The 12,682-nt window shown below is 34.5% G+C and overlaps 1 protein-coding gene across 1 annotated transcript in view; it reads left to right on the forward strand.

Moving 5' to 3' along the window:
- LOC111503605 (cytoplasmic aconitate hydratase) overlaps positions 1-12,682 on the forward strand; it is a 78,742-nt gene that overhangs the window by 6,276 nt on the left and 59,784 nt on the right. The window contains exons 3-8 of the mRNA XM_023157955.2: positions 451-617; positions 678-823; positions 2,157-2,226; positions 6,847-6,981; positions 7,048-7,242; positions 10,516-10,687. Of these exons, the coding sequence (XP_023013723.2) occupies positions 451-617; positions 678-823; positions 2,157-2,226; positions 6,847-6,981; positions 7,048-7,242; positions 10,516-10,687 (885 nt within the window). The remainder of the gene's footprint in view (positions 1-450; positions 618-677; positions 824-2,156; positions 2,227-6,846; positions 6,982-7,047; positions 7,243-10,515; positions 10,688-12,682) is intronic.

Genomic DNA, 12,682 nt, shown 5'->3' on the forward strand with positions numbered 1-12,682 from the left:
CCTAACAATCTATAGATATGTATGTATATTTGGTTTTCCTTGAAAGGTACTTTAAAATGTTATTATATTTACCTAGTTAATGTCGTGAGATATTTATGAATTTGTAATTTTTCTTTTTTTGTATATTAGGCTTGCCTACTTAATAAATAAATAATAATAATCTATTAATGAAGTTGTTCATCAATTTCTAGTTATACATATTTATTATTTTGATTGATGCAACAAGTTTTCCTTTATTTTCAGTATTTTAATATCAACCTTTGTTCACAAAAAGGAATTGAAGCTTTAATAACTTCTGATTCTTGAATTGAAGGGTTTTTTTTAAGGAGTGATTAATTTTTTTGGGAAAGAAAGTTTTTGGCTTTCTACTACTCCATCTTGATATTGATATTTTCTTGTTGAACTGCATTGAAATAGTCGAACCATCTAGGAGTAATTTCTTTTTTTCAGATCGTCTTCCATATTCAATTAGGGTATTACTGGAATCAGCAGTTAGAAACTGTGACAACTTTCAAATAAAAGAGCAGGATGTTGAAAATATTTTGAATTGGGAAGCTAATCGAAGTTATGAAGGTGCCATTGAAATTCCATTCAAACCTTCCAGAGTTATTTTACAGGTGACATATTTCTACTCCTATATATCCAAATCATCAAGCAACTCTTTCATTTATCTTCAGGATTTTACTGGAGTTCCCGCCGTTGTTGATTTTGCTGCAATGAGAGACGCAGTAAAAACTTTAGGAGGTAATCCCAATAAAATCAATCCGATATGTCCAGTTGATTTGGTCATTGATCATTCCATCCAAGTTGATTTTGCAAGATCGTAAGTTATGAAAATATTGGGAAACAATTTGTGAATGATTCAATTCAAATTGGTAGAACTTTCTTGTTCTATGGCCTGGAACTGTTGAAGTGAGAAACAGTAACGTAACAATAATACTGAACGTTTATTTGAATGAGAACAACATTATATCCAAAAACCAATATGGTTTTCAGAATTCAAAGTCATCGGGGTCTTCTGTGACCTCAGTAAGGCATTCGACTGTGTTGATCACGAAAATCTTTACATAAAACTCCATAATATTGCCTGAAAACGTTTGTCTCAACACGGAAGCAATATGTCAGTATCATCAATGATAATAATAAAGTGAGAAAGTTACATACATCCAATTATGTGGATATTAATGTAGGTGTACCACAGGGATCAGTGTTGGGCCCTATATTTTTTTATTATATGTAAATATAATGGAATCCATCTCCACATATGCTCATTTTACACTATATGCAGATGACACATCACTGGTTATATCAGATAAAATAGATCAAAATCTACAAACCAAAGGTAACTTAATCCTGCAAAAATTAAACGCCTGGTTCAAGGAAAATTCCCTACATTTGAATAATCAAAAAACACGTTTGATAAGATTTCATGCTAGACAAAAAGAAATAGCCAGATTCAACTTGCAAATTGAAGATGATGAAATTTCTCCGTGCTCTCATCACAAACATAACATTTTCTAATTGAATAATATTGTTATCCAACATGTCCATGTCCATCATTTGCTCTCAGAAATAAGTTATTCTATCAAAATCGTCCATGAGCTCCTGAGTAGGTATCATTTTATCGAGATGCATTTTATTTTCTTTTAATATGTTTACTATCGATGTATGGCTAACATTGAATGTAGTGGGTGCCTGTGGGTTTTCCTCAAACTCAAGACTCACATCTAATTTGAGTTCATCACTCATTGCATTGGCAGCTGCTTTTTTAATCTGCCCCACTTGACCAAGCTCGCAAAACTGCTTCTCTATTTTGCTTATTGTTCTTTGAGATATGGGCGGTAAATTGGGAAATTTCTCATGAAATAAGTGAGCTACTTCCTGTTGTGTTCAGGTTTTATCTCTGTAACCAATAATTTGTAAAACTGTTATTTTATGCATTTCCGTTAATCTAACCATTTGTCAGGCTTGAAGTTAACCAACTTTAAACTTAAATTAAAATACTGCCAACTAATGTTGTAACATACAAAACAAGTTGAAGAGGCGTTTTAAACTAACGTTGCCACGGAAGTTATTTTCTTTGGGCATAGTATTTACATATTTACTCAGGTTACTCTATTCATGATGAATTAAACCCAATTTTTTGCAATTTTCAGACCCGATGCACTGCGAAAAAACGAAGATATGGAGTTTGAAAGGAACAGAGAGAGATTCACTTTTTTGAAGGTATTTTGTTATTTCTCTATTACCAAAAAATTGGTTTAAAAAACGAGTAATGCACAATGTAAATGTCAACTTATAAATTTTAAGGAAAGTGGGAATTCAAACAACACTATTGTGAGATTTTCTCATAACCGAATTATTAGTTGTTATTGTCTAATTTTGTAAAAGCTTTTGAGAAATAAATTCAGAATATAATACGTTCTAATGTTAAAAATGAAATACTGCTTGAACAACATAGTGTTATATTATATACAGGGTGAGGCATCACATACGACAAGGTCCCTGTAAACCAAACCAATAATTTTTTCAGGAATTTCTGTTTTTTTTTTATTGAGGCTGCAGAAGGATTTTTTTTAAGTTGGCTAAAAAAAGTGAAATATCGAACTTGTATTTTTTTAAATGAAACACCCTTTTTTTCGTTACCCTTTTGAATAGGTCGAGAAAAAATAATATGATTCCCTATAAGGTACTATGTACCTAACTAACCGTTCTCGAGTTATTGATTTTTTAATGAAAATGCTAGGTACAATTGGAAACTAAATAACATCGAAATGTATAGAAGTCATCCCTTCTAATTCTGACCAAGCATAAAAGAGGTTTTGGGCTATTGATTTAGATAAAATCCGGTTCTCAATATTATAGAGAATGTTTAAAAATCATTGACATTTCTTTATAACATCGGACAGAGATTAATTTATTATTTCAAATAAACACCCCATATTTTTTTAGTCTGAACAATACAAAATTCAATTATCTTTCATTTCATTTTGGGGTTCCCTATACCTAAACTTATTATAGTTCTTCAGATTTTAGCTTTTTCAAATATTAGTTCTTATTTCAATGCATTCTTTAAATCAAGATAGCTTTGAAAACAAATAAAACACAAAATATTTGGAAAAAATGTCCTTATTTTTCAACATCTCCTTGCAGCTCTATACACTTTTCGTTCGTTCGTTTGACACCGTTTTTATAATGAGAACTGTCTTGTTTCTCAAAATAGCCATTAAATACCGACATCACTTCTTCATAGTTGGAAAATCTTTGACCAGAGCCATTTTTTTCAAGTTTGAGAACAGAAAATAATCCAAGGGGGCTAAATCTGGTGAATAGGGTGCATGAGGCAGCAATTCAAACTTCAATTCATTAATATTGGTCATGCCGATAATGGATTTGTGAGCTTAGCCAAATGCGGCCGTATTGGCTTGATTTCTTCACATGTTGCAATAAGTTCACATAATACTCGCCACTGGTGATGCACTGTTTGAAGCCTTTGGTGTAGTAATGAATATTACTGGAATTTCATCCCAACACTAACCGATATTTTAACACCTCTACACGTGTTTCGATCACGAAGTGATCATCTTCAAGAGGAAGATCAGTTTGATCTTCCATCCATACACAACAACTGCTTTTCGTTTCTTACAGAATATAGTTTGGCTTTTAAGATGATAAAATAGATAACCAGTCTGCGTTGGAAACTTGACGTCAAATGTTTAAAATATAAATAGAACATCAGATGGTGGAATTGAGTTTCATTTCTCAGAAACTTGGGTGTGAATCCACTTATGCGTTTCCGCATTGATTTAGAGAAATGGTCGTTCTGGTTGTCCGAAATTCGTCTTCAATCAAAGACCACCTGCTCGGCACTGACGATGTCCAATAGGCTGAAACAGCCGTATGCCTGTGGCTCATACATTGAAATCAAATTGTGGATAGTTAGAAGAGTGTGTATAAACAGTTAGTTTGAAGTGGAATGCTCTAAGAATTTCTTCACAACAACTTCAGTTTGCCCGGAAAAGCATACCCAAGAGTATCTTTGTATTAATGATGTACTGAATGATGAAGGTTATTTTCGAAAAATACTATCTCTACAACTATACCACAAATAATATAAACCAACGAAAATATCATTGAAGGAGTGCCGTTTTAATACAATGGAGAACCTCTCGAATTTGCAATCCTGGTTAGAGATTTCTTCAAACATAGATATCCAGGAAAGGGTCAAAATTTATCAAAGTCGGCTTGAGCCTCTAAAATATTTGTAACGAAAGTAATATGTGGATGTGCTTTTTTCAAATCTAAGATTCTCCAGGTACAGATATTTGCTAATACATAAATGTAAATATTTCTTGTATAGTGTATACCAAGTCAATTCGAATGGCATAAAAACTAAATAGTTACCGAACGTCGGCAGTTTCTTTATGGCATGGGCGGCTTGCTACAATTTTGTTTAAAAATTAATTTTATTTTTCATAAACCTACATTGATTTGTTTTATTAGTAGTAAAGAGTAATGTACATTACTCTTTTAATTAGCTGTTCAGATTTACTGTGTATAGACCAGGGGTCTCCAAACTTTGAAGCCTTCGGACCATAATGATTTTTTCAGTTTGTTCCAAGGGCCAATTTCTGCCCTTAACTATATTTCTAGACTAGGATAGTCGCAAAGTGCTTGACCTAAGCAAACTTACGCTTTTTTTGCATTTCAATTATTATTGTGTATTGTGACACTTAATGACATCTAGTGGCGAGTAGTGGTACTATGTACTATCTTTTTCAGCTACCCGCTTGGTGGCATTAGGCGTAATTAAGTATTTGGAATTACCGCGTTGGTTCGAGAAAGTTCTGGTTCTAGCTAGTGTATTCCGATCACCTCGAGATGGCAGTAATAATTGCATATAAAAAGGCTAGCGGCGCAACTGCGAGTTAGTCTGCGTAGGAAAGGCGAAGGAAGCGAAACTGTCTATTGTGAAATAAAGTAACACCCGTCAATAAAAGTATTTTGATTTGACTTATTGTTTTTATGTGTGATTTGTTAGTATGGAAAAGAAGCGAAAAATCGACAGTGAATGCAGAACGTTCCAAGAAAAATGGAACTTTCAGTATTTTGTGATTGAGTCCAGTAATAAGGCACTATGTTTAATTTGTAATGAAACCGTAGCTGTTCTCAAAGACTATAACATTAAACGACACTATGAATTGAAACATCTTCAAAGTTACTCCAAGTATACAGGAATTTTGCGGAAGGAAAAATTTGAAGCTTTGAAACGTGGAGTCAAATCGCACCAATCTTTGTTTACCAAAGCGAATACTGAACAAGAGTCTGCAACTCGCGCCAGCTTTCATGTGGCTCTTGAAATCAGAAAACGTGGCAAACCATTCACCGATGGAGAAATGATAAAAGAATGCTTGATTGCAGTAGCCGAAGAAATATGTCCCGAAAAGGTGAATTTATTTAAAAGTGTCAGTTTGTCAGCAAACACCGTGGCTCGGAGGGTGCAAGACATCGCAGAAAATATATCATCTCAACTGTCTGACAAAAATGGACATCATGAGTGGTTTTCTCTAGCATTGGATGAGTCAAGGGATGTAGATAAAAGCTATGAAGTGTATGAAGAACTTCTTGATATTGATAGTATTCACGGCACGACAACTGGGGCAGATATTTTTAAGGGAGTTGAAAATGCCATTAATAAAAAGAACCTTCGATGGAGAAATTTGAACTCTATAACAACTGATGGAGGCAAAAATATGTATGGTAAAAATAAAGGAGTGTTTGCACTTGTGTCAAAGACTAATGGTTTTGAACCACTAGGTTCTCCCTGATTTATACACCAATATCAAATCCTTCAGGCAAAAAATAATGCTATTTCAATCGCAATTACGTGAAAAATGTTTCAAACATTTTGAAACATGTGAAATATTCAGCCACACTACAGAGACTGAATTTCCCGTCAATTTTGCAATCGAAACTTTGAGTGCTTTGAAGATAAATTTTGATACTCGTTTTTCAGATTTTGATGTCATTGCGAATGAAATTGAGCTTTTTCAAAATACTTTTGATTCTGACATTGAAACCCTGGCTCCGGAAGTCCAAATGGAAATTATTGATTTACGGTGCAGTGATATGCTTAAGAACAAATATCAAAATGCATCTTTGTTGGAATTTTATAAGAGTCTTCCACTGGAACAATTTGATAATTTACATAAATTCGCTCGTGGGTTGTTTTCTGTTTTTGGTACCACTCACTTGTGTGAGAAAACGTTTTCCAAGATGAAGTACACAAAGAATGTTTACAGATCTCAATTAACCGATGAGCATCTCAAATCTCTTTTGATAATTGGTACATGTAAAATTGATCCACAACTACAAAGTATTGTCGGTGGAAAATCGCAAATACAAAAATGTCATTAGTGTTTTTGTTTTACTGTGATTCATTTCAATTATTTGTTAGTTATTAATATGCTTAAACTTAGATACTTTAATTAAGTTTTCTTTGTCATAATTTCTGTCATTAAGTTTTACCTTGCAAGTAAATAAAACCGAGTAATTATCATTCTGTGTTTTCTTCTTCAACTTATCACAGCAATAGTAACAACAATTAGGTAATCATTGGCTGTCGCGGGCCAGATTGATGACAGTAAATCATTGGCTGTCGCGGGCCGGATTGATGACACTGGCGGGCCGGATCTGGTCCGCGGGCCGAAGTTTGGAGACCCCTGGTATAGACTATTCTTAATAGTAAAATCCTGGAAACTGAAGTGGCACAGTTGATTATAAACTCAAGAAAAATAGATTTTTTGCAGTTTCTCAGTCCATCGTATGAATGTTTTTTTGTTTAAGTGGGGAGCAAAGGCTTTTGACAACATGTTAATTATACCACCAGGAAGTGGAATCATTCATCAAGTCAATTTGGAATACCTTGCAAGGGTTGTTTTCACGGATAAAGATACATCGATATTGTATCCCGACACTGTAGTAAGTACCACTAAGCACTTCATTCTAAATCTTGACAGATTTCTAAACTCAATACATACTTTGTAGGTCGGCACTGATTCACACACCACCATGATAAATGGATTGGGAATTTTGGGTTGGGGTGTTGGGGGAATTGAATCAGAGGCAGTGATGTTAGGACAATCTATCAGCATGTTATTGCCCCAAGTTGTAGGTTATAGATTATATGGAAAGATGAACGAATATGTTACATCTACGGACTTGGTACTTACAATCACGAAGGTAAAATATTTCATCATTTACATATTTTTCACACTTATATAGGTTGTTTCTGCGCAAGCAACTGTGCGATTCTCTTCCCACTGGTTCAGCGTTATTCCACAGTAGCTGATTAATCTCTTCTAAATTCCTGCTTCTGATTAAAAAAGTTGAGTCATCTGCGTACATAAATACATCTGCGATGTCTAAGAAGGTTGGCAGATCATTCATATAGATTATAAACAACAGTGGCCCCAGGACTGAACCCTGAGGTACACCATGTTTAATTTGTATGGTCCTGGAGGTCACATTATTGTAGGATATGTATTGTTGTCTGTCCGTAATGAATGTTTTAATGAGTCGAAGAGCTGATCCACGTATCCCGTATTTATGGAGCTTTTCTAATAGGATGTGAGACACTGTCGAAGGCTTTCGACGAGTCTCATAGAATTGCACATGTATGTACTCCTACGTCTAGATTTTTTGCTATTGAGTGAAGTATCTCAGTAACAGCTTGTGAAGTTGATCTCAGCGATCGAAATCCATATTGGTGGTCATCGAGATGTTTTCCGTTTTCCAAAAAGCTCGTTATTCTGTCTTTGATAATTACTTCAATTATTTTTGATATTATTGGAGTAATTGTTATATATCTATAATTATCACAGTTATTTATATCACCTTTTTTCATAATTGGGGTTGCTCTACACAGTTTCAGATATGATGGAAATTCTCCCTTCTCCATGCATGTATTAACTAGGTTTGCGAATGTTGTGCTTAGGATTTCCGGTATGAGTTTAATTATTTTGTAGCTTATGTTATATGCATCCGTAGTTGAACTATTTTTGAGTGTTTTTATCACACTTGTTATTTCTTTTTCATTTGTGGGGCTCAAAAATACTGAATCTTTCACAGTTATTTTAACGTTATTTTTTTTTTTGGTTTGATACATATGTTTCATTTCGGAGTCTCCTGTGTTTATGTATTGGCGTTTTATTCGTCTTACATCCTCCCTCATAACTTTCAGTTCCTCAGTATACCACTTAGGTTTTATAGCTTTTTGATTTATATTTTTCAATGGAAAAGCTGTTTCTATGGCATATATGTGATATTTTCACATATAAATTCAGAGAGGACGTTTGGATCGTTAGTTTAATAGTAGCTTGTCCAATCTATTCTGTTTATACATTGTACAAATTCAGCTCTACCCAATTCACTAATATGTCTAACTTGTTTGGGCGCATTTTTACCCTGGTTCAAACTATTTTTTATCTCGATTTCGATAAATTGACCATAGTGGTCAGAAATATCTTCTTTAACAATTCCAATTTTTTACATATGTTGTCGATACATGTAGAGGAATATTGAGTAATTCTCGTTGGTTCACATAAAAGAGTTTCAAAGTTATAAGAAAGGAGGGTATTATTGAGACTGTTTTTTTCTTTATTGTCTGCAAGAAAATTGACATTGAAATCTCCTAGCAGAATAATTTTTGGGTATTTTCTAGTGAGGGATTCTAGCAGATTATCCAGAGAATTTAAAAATATATCGAAGTTGCCACGGTTCGATCTATAGATTGTTACTATGACAGTACTTTGAATAAGTATAGCTGTGAACTCGGCGTCCAATTCATTACAGAAATGACTTACGTTGATTTCCATAGCGAATAGATTTTCTTGTACAAAAATTGCAACACCTCCATGTTTAAATTTCTGTCTGCAGAAATAATTTACCAATTTGTAATTACTTATACCGGCGGACTGAAGCTGTTCACTTGTCAGCCATATTTCACTAAAACATGTCACAGAGTACGGGTTGTTTGATAAGAACATAGATAAGTCATCTAGTTTGTTACTAAGACACTGTACATTGAGATGAAAGATACTTAAGTTTGAGTCCCTTGTTCTGGTGGTGTCACTTAGTTTGAGGTTTCTGTTGTCAGAAGTATCCTTAGATATTTTTGAATCTAGCCAGATTTGATAGGTAGATGGGATGCGCCGCCCTTTGTTTGTTGTTTTGTTATTTCTGTTTGTTTCATTCATGTGTGTTCCCATGAGTAACCATAATAATAAATAATATATAATAATAAATAAAATGTTATAATAATTCAGTACATTTTTTTAAAATTGAATCTGGCCTGGCAACACATTCTAAATTTAATATATGGCCTCTGCAAAATTGAGTTGGACACCTCTGTTCCTCTTAAAAAATCTGATCATAAAACGAGGTTTACCATTCGACGTACGATTTCTAGCATGATCAAGAAAATTGATTAGTACATTCTACAGTTCTGGCTCTGAGAAATGAGTTCTCATCAAATAATTTTCTAATAAATTCGTCGAATATTGGTGTCATATTTGTTCAATAAAATCAATCAATGACTAGGTTTCTTATTAGTCAGTGGGCTATGCTTGAAAACTGGCAGTAAACAAATATAAAGAAATGAACTCTGAACGTTCAAACCAGTCTCGAATATACCTACACAGTAGGTTGAATGGACTGACGCAGGAATCTTCACAGAACATTTCCTGCATATGCAATTAGCAATACAACTGCAAGAGTCGACCTTCAATTTTGGAATGGGCACACTTGTAGAGCAGTTTCGGGCCCCTCAACCACTCATCAGTGCAAGATAGTGACTATCATCGACCTAAAATCAATGATATTCCATAATTGAAAATCGAAATTCTTTCACAGTATTTCATTCGCCGTCTTAAGTTGGAGCGAAAATAAAAAATGTCACTCCATCTAGTGGACGAGGTACTAACCAACTGCATATCCGAAATTTGCCCGATTCCTTTGAACAAGGAAGAAAAACTTTTTTATTAGTCGGTGGGCTATGCTTGAGGACAGGCAGTAAACAAATCTAAAGAAATCAACTTTGAACGTTCAAGACAGTCTCGAGTATACCTACGCAGTAGGTTGAATGGACTGACGCCTATCAGAAAACAACTACTCCACTGGCTAATACCACGAACGGCGTTGGATTTTATCCGACAGGCGTCAGTGCAGGAATCTTCACAGAAAATTTCCCGCATATGCAATTGCCAATACAACTGAAAGAATCGACTTTCAACTTTGGAACGGATATAATCCAACGCCGTTCGTGGTATTATCCAGTGGAGTAGTTGCTTTCTGATAAACGTCAGTCCATTCAACCTACTGTGTAGGTATATCCGAGACTGGCTTGAACATTTAAAGTTTATTTCTTTAGACAATGTGTAGGTGATAATTTGCCTGCTTATATAATATTGACCATTTGCATGACCATATTGTGAGAAACGATAATTTTCTTCACAGAATCTGCGTCAGTTGGGTGTAGTAGGAAAATTCGTTGAATTTTATGGACCTGGTGTAACAGCTTTGTCAATTGCTGACAGGGCAACTATTGCCAATATGTGTCCTGAATATGGAGCTACCGTTGGATTTTTTCCTGTGGATAGTAATTCAATAGCATATTTGAGGCAGACAAGTAAGTAGAAAGCGATACAACTTTGGAATTAAAGTAATTATCTCTCCACTACTATGCACCAGGAAGCACCAAGATCAGACTTTCAAAACTAGTTGAAAGTTCAGTTAAAATACTAGGCTCTTCAATTGTTTGTAGCAATTCATATTGAAAAGAGGATAATAGTAAATTTGTCGTAAACTGAAACCAGTTGTAACAAATGAAAAACTTAGTAGAAATCAGACAAAAGTTGTTTTCTCTGTACTATATTGAATCACTAGGTTTTTGTTGAATCAATATGTTTTTATCTTGACATTGACTTGTACTTTTGACATCACATTGTCAATTTTCAAATATTTTGGAGATGAAAGTTGCCTGGTAATTTTCAGAGCAATATTGTCGAAAAAGAAAAAAATTTAGGAAATTCTGCTTGATATTTCAAAGCATTTCACAATATTTATCTAGTATAAAGATTTACTGAACTGTTTATGGTGTGTGATGTAATAGCTGGATACCTAATAAAAATCTATAATAACGTATTGTTGTAGTAGTATTATACGAGTATACAGAGCCTTCAGAAACTGTTCAGATATAGAAAAACAAAATAACTGGTGAACATCGAACTAAAAAGTTAAAAATAATTTTTTTCAATAAGCTTGAAACAATAACGAACGAAAAATACCACTATTATTGTGAAAAAATCGACGGGCGCCTGATATACAAAAAATATGGCACAAAGCGCTCACGGTTTGTGCCAACAATTATTTGAAAATGAGTAAACTAAAGCTGTATTGAAAATTGAATTCAGTTGAATTCACAGATTTCATAAATTTTTGAATTACAGCGGAAATGTGTGATTTATAGCCAAGTGGGGAGTCTAGGATTACACCCAGATCTTTGGTTTCAATAGCAGAATGTATGGTGTGATTATTTGTACTATATTCGAAAGTGATTGGGTGATGTGTTCGATGAAAGCGAAGAATTTGGTATTTGAATGCATTCAAACACATACCATTGTGCGAACACCAGTTGGATTGTCAATCTATATTGTTTTGTAGACACAATGTATCAGCTCCACTTTGAATTATTTTAAAACATTTTAAATCGTCGGCAAATAGCAAAGCTTCGCTTTCATGGAAACAGCTGATTATATCGTTGATAAAAAGGTTAAACAACAGTGGTCCCAAATGTGAACCTTGTGGAACACCCGATGTATCTGCGATGGTATGAGAATAGTAATGATTAATTTGAAGGTGATTGACAATGTTTCATGATGAATTTCACTAGTTCGGACTTCCATTGTCTACTATATAAAATGATTTGAAATCCCTGAAACAACTAAAAAAGAAGAATTGAAAATGAATAGCTGAAAATAACAATTATATTAACCAAAATAAACCTGAAATGAAATAATAGTGAAATAAAATACAAGTAAAAATAGAACAATTGAATAAATAAAAATAAAGAAATGAAAGAAGAAAATAAAAAGTGAAGAGATTCCAAGTCACGTTAGTTCACGACGTTTCGATTGTTAGTATCTACAATCGTCTTCGGGTGATGACTGGACTGATTCCTCCGAGAGATGACTATTTATAGGTCGTTCGAGTACTTTCACTTATCCCCGCCTTCCATTTTTCGCTTCACTGGTTCCGTGGGAGATGACCATTTTGGCGGGAGTGAGCCATTTTTCGCTTGATGATGGGTTTCCACATGTTGCGTATTTCTACGCTGGCTTGGCTGAATACGTTGTTGGACAACATGTATGCGGCTTCCTTGAATTTTATCCTAAACCAATGTTCCTCTCTGTGCAAGATCTCAGCTTGGGACCACTCGATGTTGTGTTGATGGGCCCAAACATGGTCTGCTATTCCTGATTTGCTGGTTTCCCCTCGCTGTGTGTGTTTCTTGTGCTCGGCAATGCGAACATTCAATGGCCTCTTAGTTTCACCGATGTAGGATTTTCCGCACTCACAGGGTATCCGGTAAATGCAATTCTTGGAATCGCAGTCCGCGTTTGGT

Source organism: Leptinotarsa decemlineata, unplaced genomic scaffold (assembly GCF_025532065.1).
Source record: "Leptinotarsa decemlineata unplaced genomic scaffold, Ldec_3_MD MMD2_tig00026374_RagTag_RagTag, whole genome shotgun sequence".
In the NCBI taxonomy this organism is placed as follows: domain Eukaryota; kingdom Metazoa; phylum Arthropoda; class Insecta; order Coleoptera; family Chrysomelidae; genus Leptinotarsa; species Leptinotarsa decemlineata.